This window comes from Scyliorhinus canicula, chromosome 7, assembly GCF_902713615.1.
Source record: "Scyliorhinus canicula chromosome 7, sScyCan1.1, whole genome shotgun sequence".
Taxonomy (NCBI): Eukaryota; Metazoa; Chordata; class Chondrichthyes; order Carcharhiniformes; family Scyliorhinidae; genus Scyliorhinus; species Scyliorhinus canicula.
In genome coordinates, this window is record NC_052152.1 from 91,867,152 (window position 1) to 91,883,463 (window position 16,312).

Here is a 16,312-nt window from a genome sequence, read left to right on the forward strand (position 1 = left end):
TAGGTGTTTAAATAGTTACTCGGGGTTTCAAAGGGATTTTGTTTCCTTCTAACTCTTTCAGGGTAACTTGCAGGGTTACACTGGCAGAACCACCAAAGTTAGTGATTTAAATTGCTTCTGTCAGGTGGTTTCGAGCCCAACGCAATTATCCAGAGGAAGTTAACACTTCTGGGCAATAGCAGGCTAAACCTTTACGTGGAACGTCCTAGAGGGATGCCCCAGCGCATCATTGGGGTGCCTCCAAAATGTGATTCTGGGGAACCAGGAATTTTCATGAAGCTGAATGGTTTGACAATGATTCCAATGGCATTCCATCCTGGATTGGGGACCTCAATGACCATCATCAAAAATAGTTTGGTAATAATACAGCTGACAAAATTGCTGAATTCTCGAGGACATAGGTGCCAGACTGGATTGCAGTAGGTGGCAAAAGAACCAACATGAGGGAAAAACCTACTACTCCTTGGCGTCACACATCGTGTCACAGATGCATCTTCCCATGACAGCACTGATCACCCCTGTCTGCAGATGCAGCTGTTCACAGCACATGCAATGCATTCTGTCTCGCCTGCCATTCCATAAGAAGTCCTTCTCTTCCTTACAACGCCTCATATGTCGTCAGAACAGCATTCCAGTGAATTTTCACCTATCTGTTTCAATTGGGAGCTTCATCAAGTGTCTTGAATCTCAAACTTTGCCATCTTACTGATCGACCAGAGTTGCTCATTATTTCCTCTCACGATAACATCAGTTCCTATTAGAAAATATAGTTTTCTCTGTTGCAAAGTAGTTGTAGTAAGAAGTCTTACAACACCAGGTTAAAGTCCAACAGGTTTGTTTCAAACACAAGTTTTCGGAGCACTGCTCCTTCCTCAGGTGAATCAGGTGAAGGAGCAGTGCTCCGAAAGCTAGTGTTTGAAACAAACCTGTTGGACTTTAACCTGGTATTGTAAGACTTCTTACTGTGCTCACCTCAGTCTAACACCGGTATCTCCACATCTTGGCAAAGTAGTTGGATTGCTCTGCATAATCTTCACAAAAGGGATAACATGTTTTTGCTTTGGAATTTTACAATTACTGCAATGAAAGGAACTGGAATCATTGTTAATTGTATAACCATCCAAATATTTTGTTTAAAAAAAGTGATGTATGAAGTTATGCTTCTGATGTAAGTAGAGAGCCTATGTTTAGTAATTGTTCTTTTGATGCATAAGGCACATTACAATTCAAGGCAAACTTTGAGGCCACTTCCCATGCTTAGAGTAATGTTTCATTTGACATGCATCAGTGAACGAGTTTATAAATGATGAAGCTCTTGCAGTTACATACATTTTACTGACAAATGAGTATTGCAAATTTACCATCAGTGTCAGCTTTTGTAAATATTGATTATGCTCGCAATTTCTTCTGAAGATCTTGGGTTGGAAACTGTTCGGCTTGCAATCTCTTGGACCTCACAGGAAATCAGGGGATGTACATATGACCTTGGGGGCACTTTCTATACAGACCAGGGTATGTGCTAGGAGCAGGAATAGATCATTCAGCCCATCAAGCCTACTCCTTCATTCAATAAGATCGTGGCTGATCTGATTGTGGCCTCACTCTTCATTCCCACAAATCTCACCATCCTCACCTATCACTCCTTTTTTAATGAAGAATCTATCTACCTTTGCTTCAAAAATATTCACCTGTATCCACCACGTTCTGGGGAACAGAGGTCCAAATATTTGCGACCCTCAAAGAGAAGAAATTTCTTCTCATCTCTGTCTTAAATAGGAGACCCCTCGGGCTGGATTCTCCCAGAATGGGACTATGTCCACACGCTGGCGTAAAAACGCTGGCGTTTCATTCCCGAGTTTCCAATAAAAAAGAACAGTTGATTCGCTCACCTGCAGGGGCTAGCAAGGACCCAGAGTGATTCACACAGCTTTAGCTGTGGATACGGGCCCCACACATCCGGTTTTGAGTCCACACATGCGCACGGCGGCGCCCTCCAGCGGCCACGGCGAGCGCTATGACAGACTCGGACTGCAGAGGCAACTGCAAGATGCAGGCCCCCCCTCCCGGATCGGCCGCGTGCCCAAAAATCCAACCGGCCCGAACTGTCCCCCAGCCATCCATAAGCCCCCCCCCCCCCAACCCGGTGTCGGACCCCCCCGTCCCCCACCAGGGCGGCCGCGGACTGAGTAATCCCGACCGCCCATAGCATGTTAGTTCACGCCGTCGGGAACTCAACCGGTCAGGATCGGAGGGTTGCTGGACGGGCCTCCGGCAAAGGCCCCCAGCTTCGTGGAGTACTTCATGACCACACCGATTCTCGAGTCCCGGAGAATTGCCAGATCATCGCCGGGTCCGATTTCGGCGTGAAATCGGATTCTCAGACCCCGCTCCAAATGAGATTTCGGCGGGGGACTGCGGAGAATCCAACCCCTCATTTTTAAACTGTGTCCCCAAATTCCCATCTCTACCACAAGGCAAAATATCCTCTCAGCATCAACGCTGTCAATTCCCCTCGAGATCTTATGTTTCTTTTTTTTAAATGAATTTTATTCCAAACGTATGTAAAAACCAGTAACATATACAACAACGAACTCCACAGCCTCACAGTCCACAGTTTGTACAATTTTACCCTTTTTACCCCTACCCTCCCCACTTCCTCCCCACCCCCACAATAAACAGTTCCTCTCAAACATTGTCATGAATAACCCTCACTGTGCCTCGAAGCCCTCCGCCAATCCCCTCAACTCAAATTTAATCTTTTCCAACCAGAGAAAGTAATACAGATGCCCCAGCCAGGCCGCCACCCCGACGGTGTATCCAACCTCCAATTTAGCAGCATCCTTTACCGGGAATCAAAGAGGCGAAGGCCACAACGTCAGCCTCCTTTCCCTCCACCAACTCCGGCATTTCTATTACCTTATATACCCTATAGATGCCCACCATTGGGTCTGGCCTGACCTCCACCCCCACAATTTTAGACAACGTCTTCCCAGTACCTCTCCAGCTTCTTGCAACCCCAGAACATATCTGCACGATTCACTGACCCTCACCAACACTTCTCGCACTCGTCAGCCACCCCTTGAAAGAACCCACTCGTTCTCGCCTGGGTCAGATGTACCCTGTGTGCCACCTTGAACTGAATCAAGGTCTTCCTCGGAGAGGAAGAGGTTGAAATCACCATACGCATTGCCTCGCATCACCTCGCCCCACAGTCCCCAGCCTATTTCACCCCCCAAATCCTACTCCCATTTGTTCTTGATCCTCACTACTTACATATGATTTGAAGTCCAGAGTGTGAACGTTGACCTGAATATTATCTCAGGAAGTTGTTGCCAAATAAGAAAGAAAAATATGACATTTAAGTTATATAATATTCATGACCTCGGGGTATTCCACAGCATTTCACAGCCAGTGCAGTACAATCCAAGTTGATGTTGTAACTGGACGTGAAGATCCCAGAATGGATCCGCTCAGAAGAGTTTTACTTTTTTGTTAGAAAATGTGGTGTAACAGAGTCACAGGACAGCATATTAGTTTTCACAACAAGAAAAAAACATTTATTAAATATGAAAAAATTGGATTGCAATACAATAATCCTTAATCCTTAGTTTAACAATTACACACAGATTTTATCATTAATACGGATTACAAAGTACATCTAGAACTATGATGGCTTCATTCACACAAAAGGTCCCTTTTTCGCAGACAAGGTGACTGTGGTCAAATATGCAGACTCTCCTCTGAATCCAGATTAGTGGATGGAATTCTCCCCCACGCGGCCATGGTGGGCCGTAGCAGCGGCGAGGAGTGGCGTGAACCACTCCGGCGTTGATCCGCCCGGCAGCTGCGGAATCCGTCGCACATTCAGGGGCTAGGCCGGCGCGGAAGGGCTTGGTGCCGTGCCAACTGGCACCGAAGGGTCTCCCCCGGCCGGCGCGAGTTGCCGCATGCGCGGATGCGTGTGCTAGCATCATCCCAGCGCATGCGGAGGGAGGTTCTTCTCCGCGCCGGCCATGACGGAGGTTGACAGCAGCCGGCGTGGAGGGAAAGAGTGCCCCCACAGCACGCCATTGTGGCAGCACACCCCGGGGCCGGATCCCCGCCCCCCAGAGGATTCTGCAGGCCACCCATAGAGCAGGTCCCACCGATAAGGAGCTGGTTTGATTTACGCCGGTGGGACCGGCCAGAAACGGGCAGCCGCTCGGCCCATTGCAGGCCGGAGAATCGCCGGGGGGGGGCGCTGCTAGCGGCCGCCGACCGGCGTGCCGCGATTCCCGCCCCTGCCAAAACCCTGGCGCCGGAGAATTCGGCAGCCGGCGGTGGGGTGGGATTCACGCCGCCCCCGGCGATTCTCCGACCCGGCGGGGAATCAGGGAATCCCGCCGTGTCTCTAGATTTCTCCTCAGAATCCCCCTGATAATTGCCACAGGAGAGTTTCCAAACTCGACTTCCAAAAACACACTTTTAAAATCTTTTCTGACAATAATGCTTTTCGTTAACAGTTTGCATTCTGAAATCGTGTCCCAGTTTTTCAAATTATACTTTTCAACAAAGCTTCCACTCCACTTTTAACTGAATCCAGTCCATGATGTACACAAATTGTTCACAATTGCTTTAGCCGTCAATTTCCAGACCGTATTAAAATGGGACCAAACTTTTGATCACCTCTGAAATTTGCTTTCCCACTTCAAATTTGGTTACTGCAATTGTCTCTTTAACACAGAACACTTTGTTTACTTTACCTTGAATTCTTCTGAACAATACCTTGGGCTCTGTTATCTTGCTTCAGTCGTCTAAAGACATTGGGCGCGATTCTCCGCTGCCCACGACGGGTCGGAGAATAGCGGGAGGGCCTTCCTGACATTTTTCCCGACCTCCCGCTATTCTCCCCCCCCCCCCCCCCCCCCCACGGCCGCCCCTCGACACGAATCGCTGCTCGCTGTTTTTTACGGCGAACAGCGATTCTCCCCTGGCCGATGGGCCGAGTTCCCAGGCCTATTCGGCCATTTATACGAACGCAAACACACCTGCTCTCACCTTTCGTGAAAACGGCCGCAAAGTGCCGTCCCGGACAACCATGGCACCGATTGGCACGGGCCCGCGATCGGTGGGCACCAATCGCGGGCAGCGGGTCCGATACCCGCGCACTAATTGTTCCTCCGCCGCCCCGCAGGATCAGTCCGCGGGGCGGCTGAGGGGCATGACGGCCCACACATGCGCGGGTTTGACGCATACGCGTGATGACATCATCCGCGCATGGACGGGCTGGAGCCGTCCAACCCACGCATGCGCGGGTGACGTCATCGTGCGCGTCAGCCGCCGTGACGCTTGGCGCACGGGCTTAGCGACGGCCGCTAAGCCCGCGATGCCATGCTTCACGGGGCCGCGCTGCTAGCCCCGCCCGGGGGGGAGAATCGGTCCCGGGAGGGGGCGCAGAGGCTGCCGTGAAACACGGCCAGTTTCACGGCAGCCTTTACAACTCGCCGCATTTGCGGAGAATCGCGCCCATTCTTTCTGTCACAGAACATTACTAGAGAAAAGATGATCAGTCCTGGAAATGGCATGTAAAAAGGAGCCTGCTATAGCTTCACTAGGAGAGGGGTTTGTTCAGGACCTTTCAGGGATATGTTGGTGCCCCAATATTCTGGCTGGCAGACAAGCTGGACATCATTATAAACTTGGCCCAGCTTTATCTCCAAAACTTTGCAGAGGGCACCTCAAAGTAGAGGGGCCAGACTGAAGATCTGATCATGGTCCCTGCAACCAGAATTTCAGTGAAGTCGCAGGAAATTGCAACACTCTCCTCCCACAATAAAGGAAGCAATTAGTTTTTTCAATAATCTCAGGAATTTCAAGGGCACAACAGTTGAAGTAGTGAAATTCCCTAATTCTCCCAGAATGGAAACTTGTCCTATTATCAAAAAAAGTGAAAATCACAAAATGCCTCCCAGACTGCTTTGGACAAGTATCTTTAAGCTACTGTACAAAGCATAAACAGCATAAGTGTACGCAAATCCGCAAAGTTGAAACTGGCCTCCTTTTTGTAATCACATCTAGCGTTGTGCTGTTGTCTGGGTGAGCCCTTTTAAGAAGGTTTATTAACATATTGCCAAGTATATCCAAGTTGGTTTCACTCAGAAAGTAATTGTGATACCAGCTAAGAAGGACTGAGCAATCTTTGAAATCTATATCTGATGCATACTAACTCATTTTACTCACAAGCCTGGAACCATCCAGAAGGACTGGTTGAAATATTTTTTTGTAGAGTTCAAAAGTCCTGTTAGATTAATTGTTCTTTTCTGATTGGATTTCTTATTTTGCAAGACGATTTACATCAGGTTCTTCACGACATGAACGACTACATGTACTTCATACTATATTGTGATCAAACTCACTTATAATTTGACATGAATATCTGAATCCCAGCTCCTCGGGATGTTCGGTTAGTTAAGGCAGTGCACAACTGTGTCATAAAGACCAGGGTTCAGGGCTGACCTGTGGACTTGACTGAGTTAACTGATCATAACTCATCTGATGGTAGCCATGCTGAATATGAGTTCAATACTCCTTAGTAAGGAAAGGAAAGATAATCCAGCACTCCTGCTTTCAATGAATATCTATCTATCCCATCTGAAATGAGGAATGAGTTGAGCTTGGCTATTAAATCCCTCCAATAAAATAGCTCCTGAAAGGCTATGTCTCGGGTTCAAATTGAAGCATGACCACCTGGTTATGGTACTGGAGGATGTCCAACACTGACCGCACTGTATCTCCAATAAGGAATTGGTACCTTCAATGGAGGAGGAGGAAAAAGGGAGGAAATTTAGCCAAAAGTAAGGACATGTTGGTTCTGTTGTCAGCCAGCATGAAGCCAGTTGCACAGCTCCTCCAGCTATGGGCGAGATGGTGGTTTAACAGTAATGTCATTGGGCTAGTAATCCAGAGGCCCAGGTTAATCCTGTGGGGGCACGGTTCAAATCCCACCACAGCAGCTGGCCAAATTTAAATTTAATTCATAAATTCTGGAATTGAAAGCTAGTCTCAGTAATCATGACCGTGAAACTATAACCAATTATTGGGACAAATGTTCTCTGAGGAAAGAAATCTGCTATTCCTACTGGCCTGGACATGACTCCAGACCCATAGCAATGTACGTGACTCTTAACTGCCCTCTGAAATGGCCAAGCGAGTCACTCAGTTCAAGAACAATTAGGGATGAGCAACAAATGTGACCTTAACAGCAATGTCCACATCACAGGAAATATTTTTTTTTGAGAAGCTGCAATAGCGTGTTCATCTGACCTTCGTCATCCAAGGGACATATCAACATATTTGTGGAACACATGTAAGAAACAAACGGTTAGCATAACCAACACGTCTCACCTCCTTCCTTATTCAATAGCACTGGGAGCATAACACAGCTGAGGGGTCATTCATACCAGATGTGTGACCATCTGGATACCAGCTTACAACACCTGCTTTGACAGAAAAGGGACAGATGTGTGTGTGTTGATGCCACCATGAGGTACTCTGCATTTCTGGTGTCCTTGATGTTTCTCTCCTGGCTTCCCACCTCCTGCTCCTCTTAAGCGCCCAAAAACATGTCCGGACCTCTCCTCCGCTTTTGCCTTTAGAATTGATCAAACACTCGTGTAGAGAGACACTAACCGTTCCTACCTTAAATGGCAATTGAGTTTTTATTTAAATCACAGGACCTCAATTTCCATCGCAAGAGGGTCCTCTTGCCCAAAACACCTCAATGGCAGGCCCCTTTTAAAATGGAGCTGGAATCAGTCATAATTAAGAGGGAGGTAACAACGCTACAAGCCCTATTTTTACTTGAGCGAGGGCTCAAATTGTAGAGTATTTTTTTTAATGAAGGCATTAACCTGTTTATTTAAACGCACACAGCTAAATTGAGTACCAGCATGTAAAATTTTCCAAGAATATTTCTAATCTGACGATAGTGTAATACACAAATATTTTTTAAAATAATGATTTTAGCTTTTGCAAAGATCTGATATTTTGCCTTTGTATGTAACTGCACTGATTATGTCATAAAAAATTCCAATTTATGAATGAAAATTCCAATTCTGCATGATGTTGGCCACAATCTTCCCAAAGGGGACAAAGTCCCTCAGCAAGCAAGTTTAGTTACGTGTTTCCCGGCACTCACTGTGCTGAGAAAAACATGGCTATTCAACGAGACTCGCTTTGAATAAGGGGCCTGAACGGGGAACCAGCGGCTGAGGCAGCACATAGCCCCACTTTTTACAATGGTGAGCTCTGCTCACCGCATCTCCCCTTGTAGCGAGAGATCAGGACATTTTAAAATGGCGTTCTGATCTCCAAGATCCACAAAAGAATCACCGGGCAACCCCGGCCCAATGGCACACTCGCGCAAAAATGCCATCTTGGCACCTTGGGAGTGCCAACCTGTTACCATGCCAATGCCGCTGCCAGCTGATAGTGCAACCTGGGCACCTTGGCAGTGCCAGGATGGCACCCAAGTGGCACTAACAGGGTGGAGGCTAGCACTGCCAGTGTACCCAGACAGCACCAGCAGTGCCAGGGCAAAACCCTGTCCAAAGGGCATGCTGCTGTGGGAGTCTGGTCCCCTTGGAGAACCGTTTCATCTGGTCTCCGTTTATGGGGAATCTGCACATTAGAGTGAGGCTTACTGCCTTGCTCTAATATGCAGATTTGCCAAAATGTGATCCCGCCCATTCTGGGCAGGATTCACCTTGCAAAGTCTCGCAAGATTGTGTTGAATCTTGCAAAGCGTTACAAGCCGGGTACATCCCGGGAGCGGAGTCTCCGGGCTTTCAATGCTGTCCTGCGCCGAGCTGACTTCCCACGCAGTGGCCGGAGAATCGTGCCCGATGATTTCCTTTCTCAGGTGATGGAATATTGCTTTCAGTTAGGGAGGTAGTGGCATAGTGGTATTGTCACTGGACTAGTAATCCAGAGAACCAGGGGTTCAGGGTTCGAATCCCACCATGGCAGGTAGTGAAATTTTAATTCAATAAAAAATCTGGAATTAAACGCTTACTGCATGAAGCTATTGCTGTTGTCGTAAAAAAACATCTAATGTCCTTCAGGGAAGGGAATCCGCTGTTCTTACCCGGTCTGGCCTACATGTGATTCCAGACCCACACAATGATGTGGTTGACTCTTAACTGCGCCCACTGAAATGACCTAGCAAGCCACTCAGTTCAAGAACAATTAGGGATGGGCTCCAAATGCTGGCGCAACCAACGATGCCTACATCCCAAGAATGAATTTCTTTTAAGTTAAGATACATTAAAAGTTTTGTTGCTGAACACTCTCGTGTTTCTACTTAAAAAAATAAAACATATGACAAAAATAGTGTCCTCCACTGCAACCCCCCCCCCCCCCCTCCCCAATGTAGTGTCCTCACTTGGACCTTGGGCGGGATGCTTCGCCCCGCCGCACCAAATTTCCGCCTCACCACACCAACGGGATGCTCCGTTACGCCCATCGGTCAATGGGGTTTCCCATTGTGGGGCAGTCCCACGCCGCCGGGAAACCCCCGGGCGCCGGCAAAACGCAGCATATCGCCAGCGGAGAATCCCGCCCCCTGTCTTTTCTTGTGCATAATAGACTCCTTTATATCGATTCTAGAGACACATTTCTTGGATTGGGCTTCCCAAGGCGCCACCTACTGTTGTGTGTGTCAAGAGGTTTGGAAGCCCCTGCTATGCCCCGAGAAGGGCCACTTACAAACTTCCAGGGAAACAGAGGCCCCAGAGTACATTTAGGTTGAAACCTAATTTGGGTGACCCTGCTTTACTCCTGCTAGGGTTCCCAGATTTTCCCTCTCGTTATACAAGATGGAACCGATTAAGATTGAGAAGCGCCAGTTTTGCATTGCGCGTCAGCTTAATCATTATATAAATGTCACAAAACTGGATACTCACTATTTTAAAAATTGTAGTAATCCTAAACAATGCTCCATCTTTGCCCTCTTTACAGCCATGTGACCCAGTCGACGAGCTTCGAAGACCCTCGACTCGAGGGAAGCCAAGTCATCCAGCCAGCCTCTCGCAAGATAGAAATGAAGCGGGATCCAGTACTAGGGTTTGGGTTTGTTGCAGGCAGTGAGAAGCCTGTGGTGGTGCGTTCTGTTACACCAGGTGAGAATGAGAGAACATACAGTACATGATCTGTTGTCACAAGTCCTTGACTTGTTTTTTTAGCCTTTCTTGCTGCTGATTTAGTGTGTAGCACTCTTCAGTGAAGGGAAGAATTAATGTAGGGGTTAGTCACCACCTCTTCTTATTGTGACTACTTAATATGAGCTAATGAGATAGATATGTGTGCTGTGCTTCTGAAAAGTGAGAATCGACCTGGATGACTATCTAGCTATACTCCTGGACAATTTGTCCAACCTCCTTAGAGGCATGAGATCAATTCCATACTGGCATTATTGTTCCAGGAAAATTTGTAACTGTCAGGAAGAATGTCTCTCAAGTGATTTTGCTTGAAGATTGTTCAAGTAATGCCAGTGTCTTTGGAGGTATCTAAAGATTGCACCACAGTGAGGCTGGGTATTGAGGGGTTTACTTTAGAAGGGAGGGTAATTCCAGATTTCTGCCAATTTATTTCAAGTGTTTGTATCTCTGTACAATGAGTGATTATAAACTTATAGCACTAATGGTAAAGAGCAGGTGAAACCACAAGACAGCCCAGAAAATAAGAAGTAACATATTAGCACGGTGCTGTTTTCAAAATAAATGGATGATAAAGCATGTGGTGTGCATGTTAATGCTATGTTTTGTTTAACTTCCTTTCTTAGGTGGTCCTTCCGAAGGGAAGCTGATACCAGGAGACCAGATAATAAAGATAAATGATGAGCCTGTCAGCACAGCTCCCAGAGAGAGAGTCATCGACCTTGTGAGGTAATGATTCTTCATTCACCTATGTCGACTCATCATTAGCCCATCCAAAAGCAAGGAATGATTTAAGGGGGCTGCACTGTGTCTGAGACTGAGACATTTATCTGTTGACAAGGGGAAAGAGAAACAGATTAGCCAAGCCTTGGAAAGAATAAGGGCCATTTGTTTTATTGTTTTAGATGACAAAGTTGAATAATCGTAAATTAAATCATCTCCAACTGTTTGTGTTCAAAAATAGCCCCTGACTAAATTAAATTCATCAGCTCTGCTTCTTTTTTTTTTAAGAAGCTATAATAGCTTGCCAGACTGGCAATTTTTTAAAAATTGAATAATGTACCCTGAAACAAACCACAGTACTAACTATATATTATCCACCAAAGACATATAGCTCCTTAACACAGGAGAATTCCATGTAACAAGCTTTGATTCTAAGCACAGTTCTCATCCAACATTATCCACATGTCATAAAGCTATTGTCACACTACAGAAATGACTATTTATGTGAGGTAGATTGGAAAGTTCTACAATATTGGAGGAAGCTGCACTTTACTAGACGATTTGACAGCCTTCACCGTATCCAGGAAACCAGATGAAAAGTGCAATAAGTCCACAGAGGCAGGTGTCTCTTCACCAGGATCCCTTTTATCAACAAAACCAACAGCAGTACAACCATGTGCATTCAGCTTGCCTTCTACACTGGGAGTGCAAAGGATCAGACACTCCCTGTTATATACAAAGAAGAGGTTCCCTGACTGGCCCACTATTCAGGGAACTCATATTCCAATTGGCCAATCTCAAAGGCCTGGTTTAAATCATTGCAAATAGCAAAGAGAAATGATTTAATTCTTTGATGACCAACTCGATCATTGTCCAAAGAACCTGTTTTATGGGGATGCAACAAATATAATATTCACTGGGCAATTACTAATTATCATCACGGTTGGAACATCAGTAACGGTGGTGAAGTATTGAGTGCAAAAACAGAGGGCCAGTGGCTAGAGCTGGAGTGATGCTCATTGCCCTAATGAACTTACTGCAACTGAGCTGAGTTTGATCACATTTCAGCCAAGCCACTGGATACAGCCACTAATCCGTTTCAAAGTGAACACAGTCTGTGCAGGGCATCTTGCCATGTCATGACAACTCTGGCAGCCAATCACCTCGCAAACTTTTGATTATTTTACAAAATATCTGCCCATTTTTCTGGCTGGGAAAACAGGACTGGCAAATAAGCGAAACAGAAAAGATAGAATGCATAAGACAGGTGTTGGAATATGGGCTGTAGACCTGTTGGAGCTGCATTTACCATAGGGATGAAGGTAATCACAGCAATGAATTTTTACTTCATTGTTTAATTTCAAAGGGCAACAGGTAAATGGTCGTATTGTAGGCGAATTTGTAGTTTATAGCAATGTCACAAACATTCTACCTGCCGGTTCTGGCAACTTCATCAACTTTGATACTGATCAAAAATAACCAAATGAACATGTTGCTTAGTTGTGTGGTATAGCAGAGATTATCAAGTTTATAGGTGCTATAAATTGCACTTCCCACTCAAGCCATACAAACCCTCATCATTAAACCAACAGAAAGAGTTTACAATCCATCACTATGCAACTAATCTCTGATATAGCGCACAAGTTTCTTCACATTCATGCCAAGAATTCAGGCAGCAGTCTGGATCCATTTATATTCCGAACAGTGAAGCACTGGTGTCATGTTTCAGAACGAAGCACAAATGGCTCTCTGGGCAGAAAAGATATTCTGTCCTCCCATGGCGAATGATGTTGCAAGACAGGAATACATATAGCGCAAGAAACAAAGATGCTAAAATAAATGTTCAGAACCTGTATAGGTCAGAAGGATAACACAGTATGCTTCTGGATTAATACATATCACTGTCGATGGTAGTTGTGTTCTCGAGAACCAATCTGAAAACCATTAAGATGGAAATGGCAGAGCAGGAGGAAGAGGGAGACAGTGGCACAACAGAGGTTGAAAGCCACCCACAGGGAGAGAAAGCGACAGAATTAAGCAACAGCACCAGTATTTAAAATCTAGTGGACACCTAGGCCGGGATTCTGTCAGCCCGGGGCAGAGCGGAGAATCGTAGATTCATAGAATTTACAGTGCAGAAGGAGGCAATTCGGCCCATCGAGTCTGCACCGGCCCTTGGAAAGAGCACCCTACTTAAGCGCCACACCTCCACCTTTATCCCCGTAACCCAGTAACCCAATGAGACGACCATCAATTCACTCAAGACAAGAGGAGTAGTAAACCATGGCTTTAATGAACTTAGAACAGTGCCTGTCTGCGACTGATCCAATACTGAGAACCGCCTACAGGTCGACTGCTCTTTATACCTCCCTTCAAGGGGAGGGGCCATGGGCGGAGCCCATACATGCCCCAACATGTTCCCCTATGGATAATGCCATACAATGGCCCATAGGAGAAGCCCACAAGGGCAACAGCATAGCACAGATACAAATACAACGGCAACAGCACAAATACAAATACAATGGTGGATTATTGGCATAATACATTCACCACATTCACCACCTGTTAAAAAAATGAAGTCCGGTGGGGGTGACGGGTTCATAGGTTCAGCCGGTCCGGTGCACGGATTATGCGCTGTGATCGCCAAAGTTCTGGCGTTGTTGCTGGCCCAGGTGTCGAACTCGTCCGTGCTGGCATCGGTAGTGAGGGCGCTGGCCCGGGTGTCGAACTCGTCCGTGCTGGCATCGGCAGTGAGGGCGCCGGTGCGGGTACAGACGTGAAACCCGGGAGCATCTCTTCTGGAGCTTCATACCTGTGGATCGGTGCAGAGGGGATGGCGGGCGGGAGGGAGGGCGGGAGGGAACCATATCGGGGCGGGGGCGCTGGTCATGGTAGGTTGGGCGGGGTAGGGTGGAGTGGTGGTGGTGGAACCAGCGGGTCCAGGTCCCAGAGGTAGACCGTATCCTGTCGGCCATATATACGATATATGCGTACTGGGGGTTGGAGTGTAGGAGCTGGACCCTCTCTACCAGAGGGTCGGACTTATGGCTCTTGATGTGTTTCCTGAGTAGGACGGGCCAGGTGTCTTCAGCCAGGACGGAAGCGAGACCCCTGAGGTGGATCCCTTGGGGAAAACAAATAGGCGGTCATGAGGGGTCTCATTTGTGGCCATACAAAGTAGTGACCTAATAGAGTGGAGCACATCGGGGAGGACCTCCTGCCAGTGGGAAACTGGGAGATTCCTGGACCGCAGGGTCAGTAGGACGGTCTTCCAGACCATCGCTTTCTCCCTCTCCACCTGCCCGTTTCCTCTGGGGTTATAACTGGTAGTCCTGCCCGAGACGATGCCCTTACTGAGCAGGTACTGACGCAGTTCGTCGCTCATGAACGACGAGCCCCGGTCACTGTGGACACAATTGGGGAAATCAAACAGGGTGAAGACACTATGTAGGGCTTTAATGATGGTCATGTCGGGGCAAGGGATTGCAAAGGGGAAGCAACAGAACTCATCAATCATACTGAGGAAATATGTATTGCGGTTATTGGAGGGGAGGGGCCCTTTGAAATCGATACTGAGGCGCTCAAAGGGCCGGGATGCCTTTACCAGGTGGGCCTTATCTAATCGATAGAAGTGCGGTTTACACTCCACACAGATCTGGCAGTCTCTGGTCATAGCTCTGACCTCCTCGGTGGAGTAGGGCAGGTTGCGGGCCTTGATATAGTGGATAAACTGGGTGAGCCCCGGGTGGCAGAGGTCATCATGGATAGCCCGTAATTGGTCATCTTGCGCGCTGGCGCATGTGCCATGGGACAGGGCATCTGGGGGCTCGTTGAGCTTCCCAGGACGATATACTATATCGTAATTATAGGTGGAGAGTTCTATCCTCCACCTCAAGATCTTATCGTTCATGATTTTGCCCCACTGCGTATTATCGAACATAAAGGCTACCGATCGTTGGTCGGTGACGAGGGTAGACCTCCTACCAGCGAGGTAGTGCCTCCAGTGCCATTTGGCTTCCACGATGGCTTGGGCCTCCTTTTCGACTGAGGAGTGCCGAATTTCGGAGGTGGTGAGGGTGCGCGAGAAAAACACTACTGGCCTGCCTGCTTGATTGAGGATAGCGGCGAGAGCGACCTCTGATGCGTTGCTCTCCACCTGGAAGGGGACGGACACGTCCACCACGCGCATCGCGGCTTTGGCGATGTCTGCCTTGATGCAGCTGAAGGCCTGGCGGGCCTCAATTGCCAGTGGGAAGATGGTGGCCTTGATTAGTGGGCGGGCTTTGTCCGCGTAGTTGGGGACACACTGGGCATAATATGAAAAGACCCCGAGGCACCATTTCAGGGCCTTGGGGCAGTGGGGGAGGGGGAGTTGCAGGAGGGGTCGCATACGGTCACGGTCAGGTCCTAGAACCCCGTTTTCCTCGACGTAGCCAAGGATGGCTAGTCTGGTTGTGCGGAATACGTATTTCTCCTTGTTGTACGTGAGGTTTAAGGTTTGGGCTGCTTGGAGAAATCTGTGGAGGTTGGCGTCATGGTCCTGCTGATCATGGCCGCAGATGGTGACGTTGTCCAAGTGCGGAAATGTGGCCCTCAGCCCCTACTGGTCCACCATTCAGTCAATTGTTCTTTGGAAGACCGAAACCCCATTTGTGACGCTGAAGGGGACCCGAGGAAGTGGAAAAGGCGGCCGTCTGCCTCAAATGCCGTTTAGTGGCGGTCCTCTGGGCGGATTGGGAGCTGGTGGTTTGCAGACTTCAGATCCACCGTGGAGAACACCCGGTAGTGTGCAATCTGATTTACCCTGTCTGCAATCCAGGGAAGGGGATACGCATCAAGTTGCGTGTACCGGTTTATGGTCTAGCTGTAATCTACAACCATCCTGTTCTTTTCCCCGGTCTTGACGACCACCACCTGAGCTCTCCAGAGGCTATTGCTGGCCTTGATGACTCCCTCCCACAAGAGTCGCTGGACCTCGGACCTGATAAAAGTCCTGTCCTGTATGCTATACCGCCTGCTTCTGGTAGCGACTGGTTTGCAGTCGGCGGTGAGGTTTGCGAAGAATGGGGGAGGGTTGACTTTTAGGGTCGCGAGGCTGCATATGGTGAGTGGGGGTAGGGGCCCCCCGAACTTCAGGGTTAGGCTCCTGAGGTTGCATTGGAAATCTAGTCCCAATAGAAGAGGAGCGCAGAGGTCTGGGAGCACATATAATTTAAAATTGGCGTACTCAGCGCCCTGTATTGCTAAGGCTGCGGGAGTGCACCCTCACATTTGCACTGAGTGCGACCCAGAGGCGAGGGAGATGGTTTGGTGCACCGGGAAAATTGTGAGCGAGCAGCGTCTTACCATGTCCGGTTGAATGAAGCTCTCTGTGCTCCCGGAGTCGAAAAGGCAAA

General features: G+C 48.0%; 1 protein-coding gene across 10 annotated transcripts in view; it reads left to right on the forward strand.

Moving 5' to 3' along the window:
* frmpd4 (FERM and PDZ domain containing 4) overlaps positions 1–16,312 on the forward strand; it is a 1,288,989-nt gene that overhangs the window by 1,128,422 nt on the left and 144,255 nt on the right. For all 10 annotated transcript variants that reach the window (XM_038802435.1, XM_038802437.1, XM_038802436.1 and 7 more), the window contains 2 exons: positions 9,997–10,157; positions 10,820–10,922. In XM_038802435.1, coding sequence (XP_038658363.1) covers positions 9,997–10,157; positions 10,820–10,922 — 264 coding nt within the window. The remainder of the gene's footprint in view (positions 1–9,996; positions 10,158–10,819; positions 10,923–16,312) is intronic.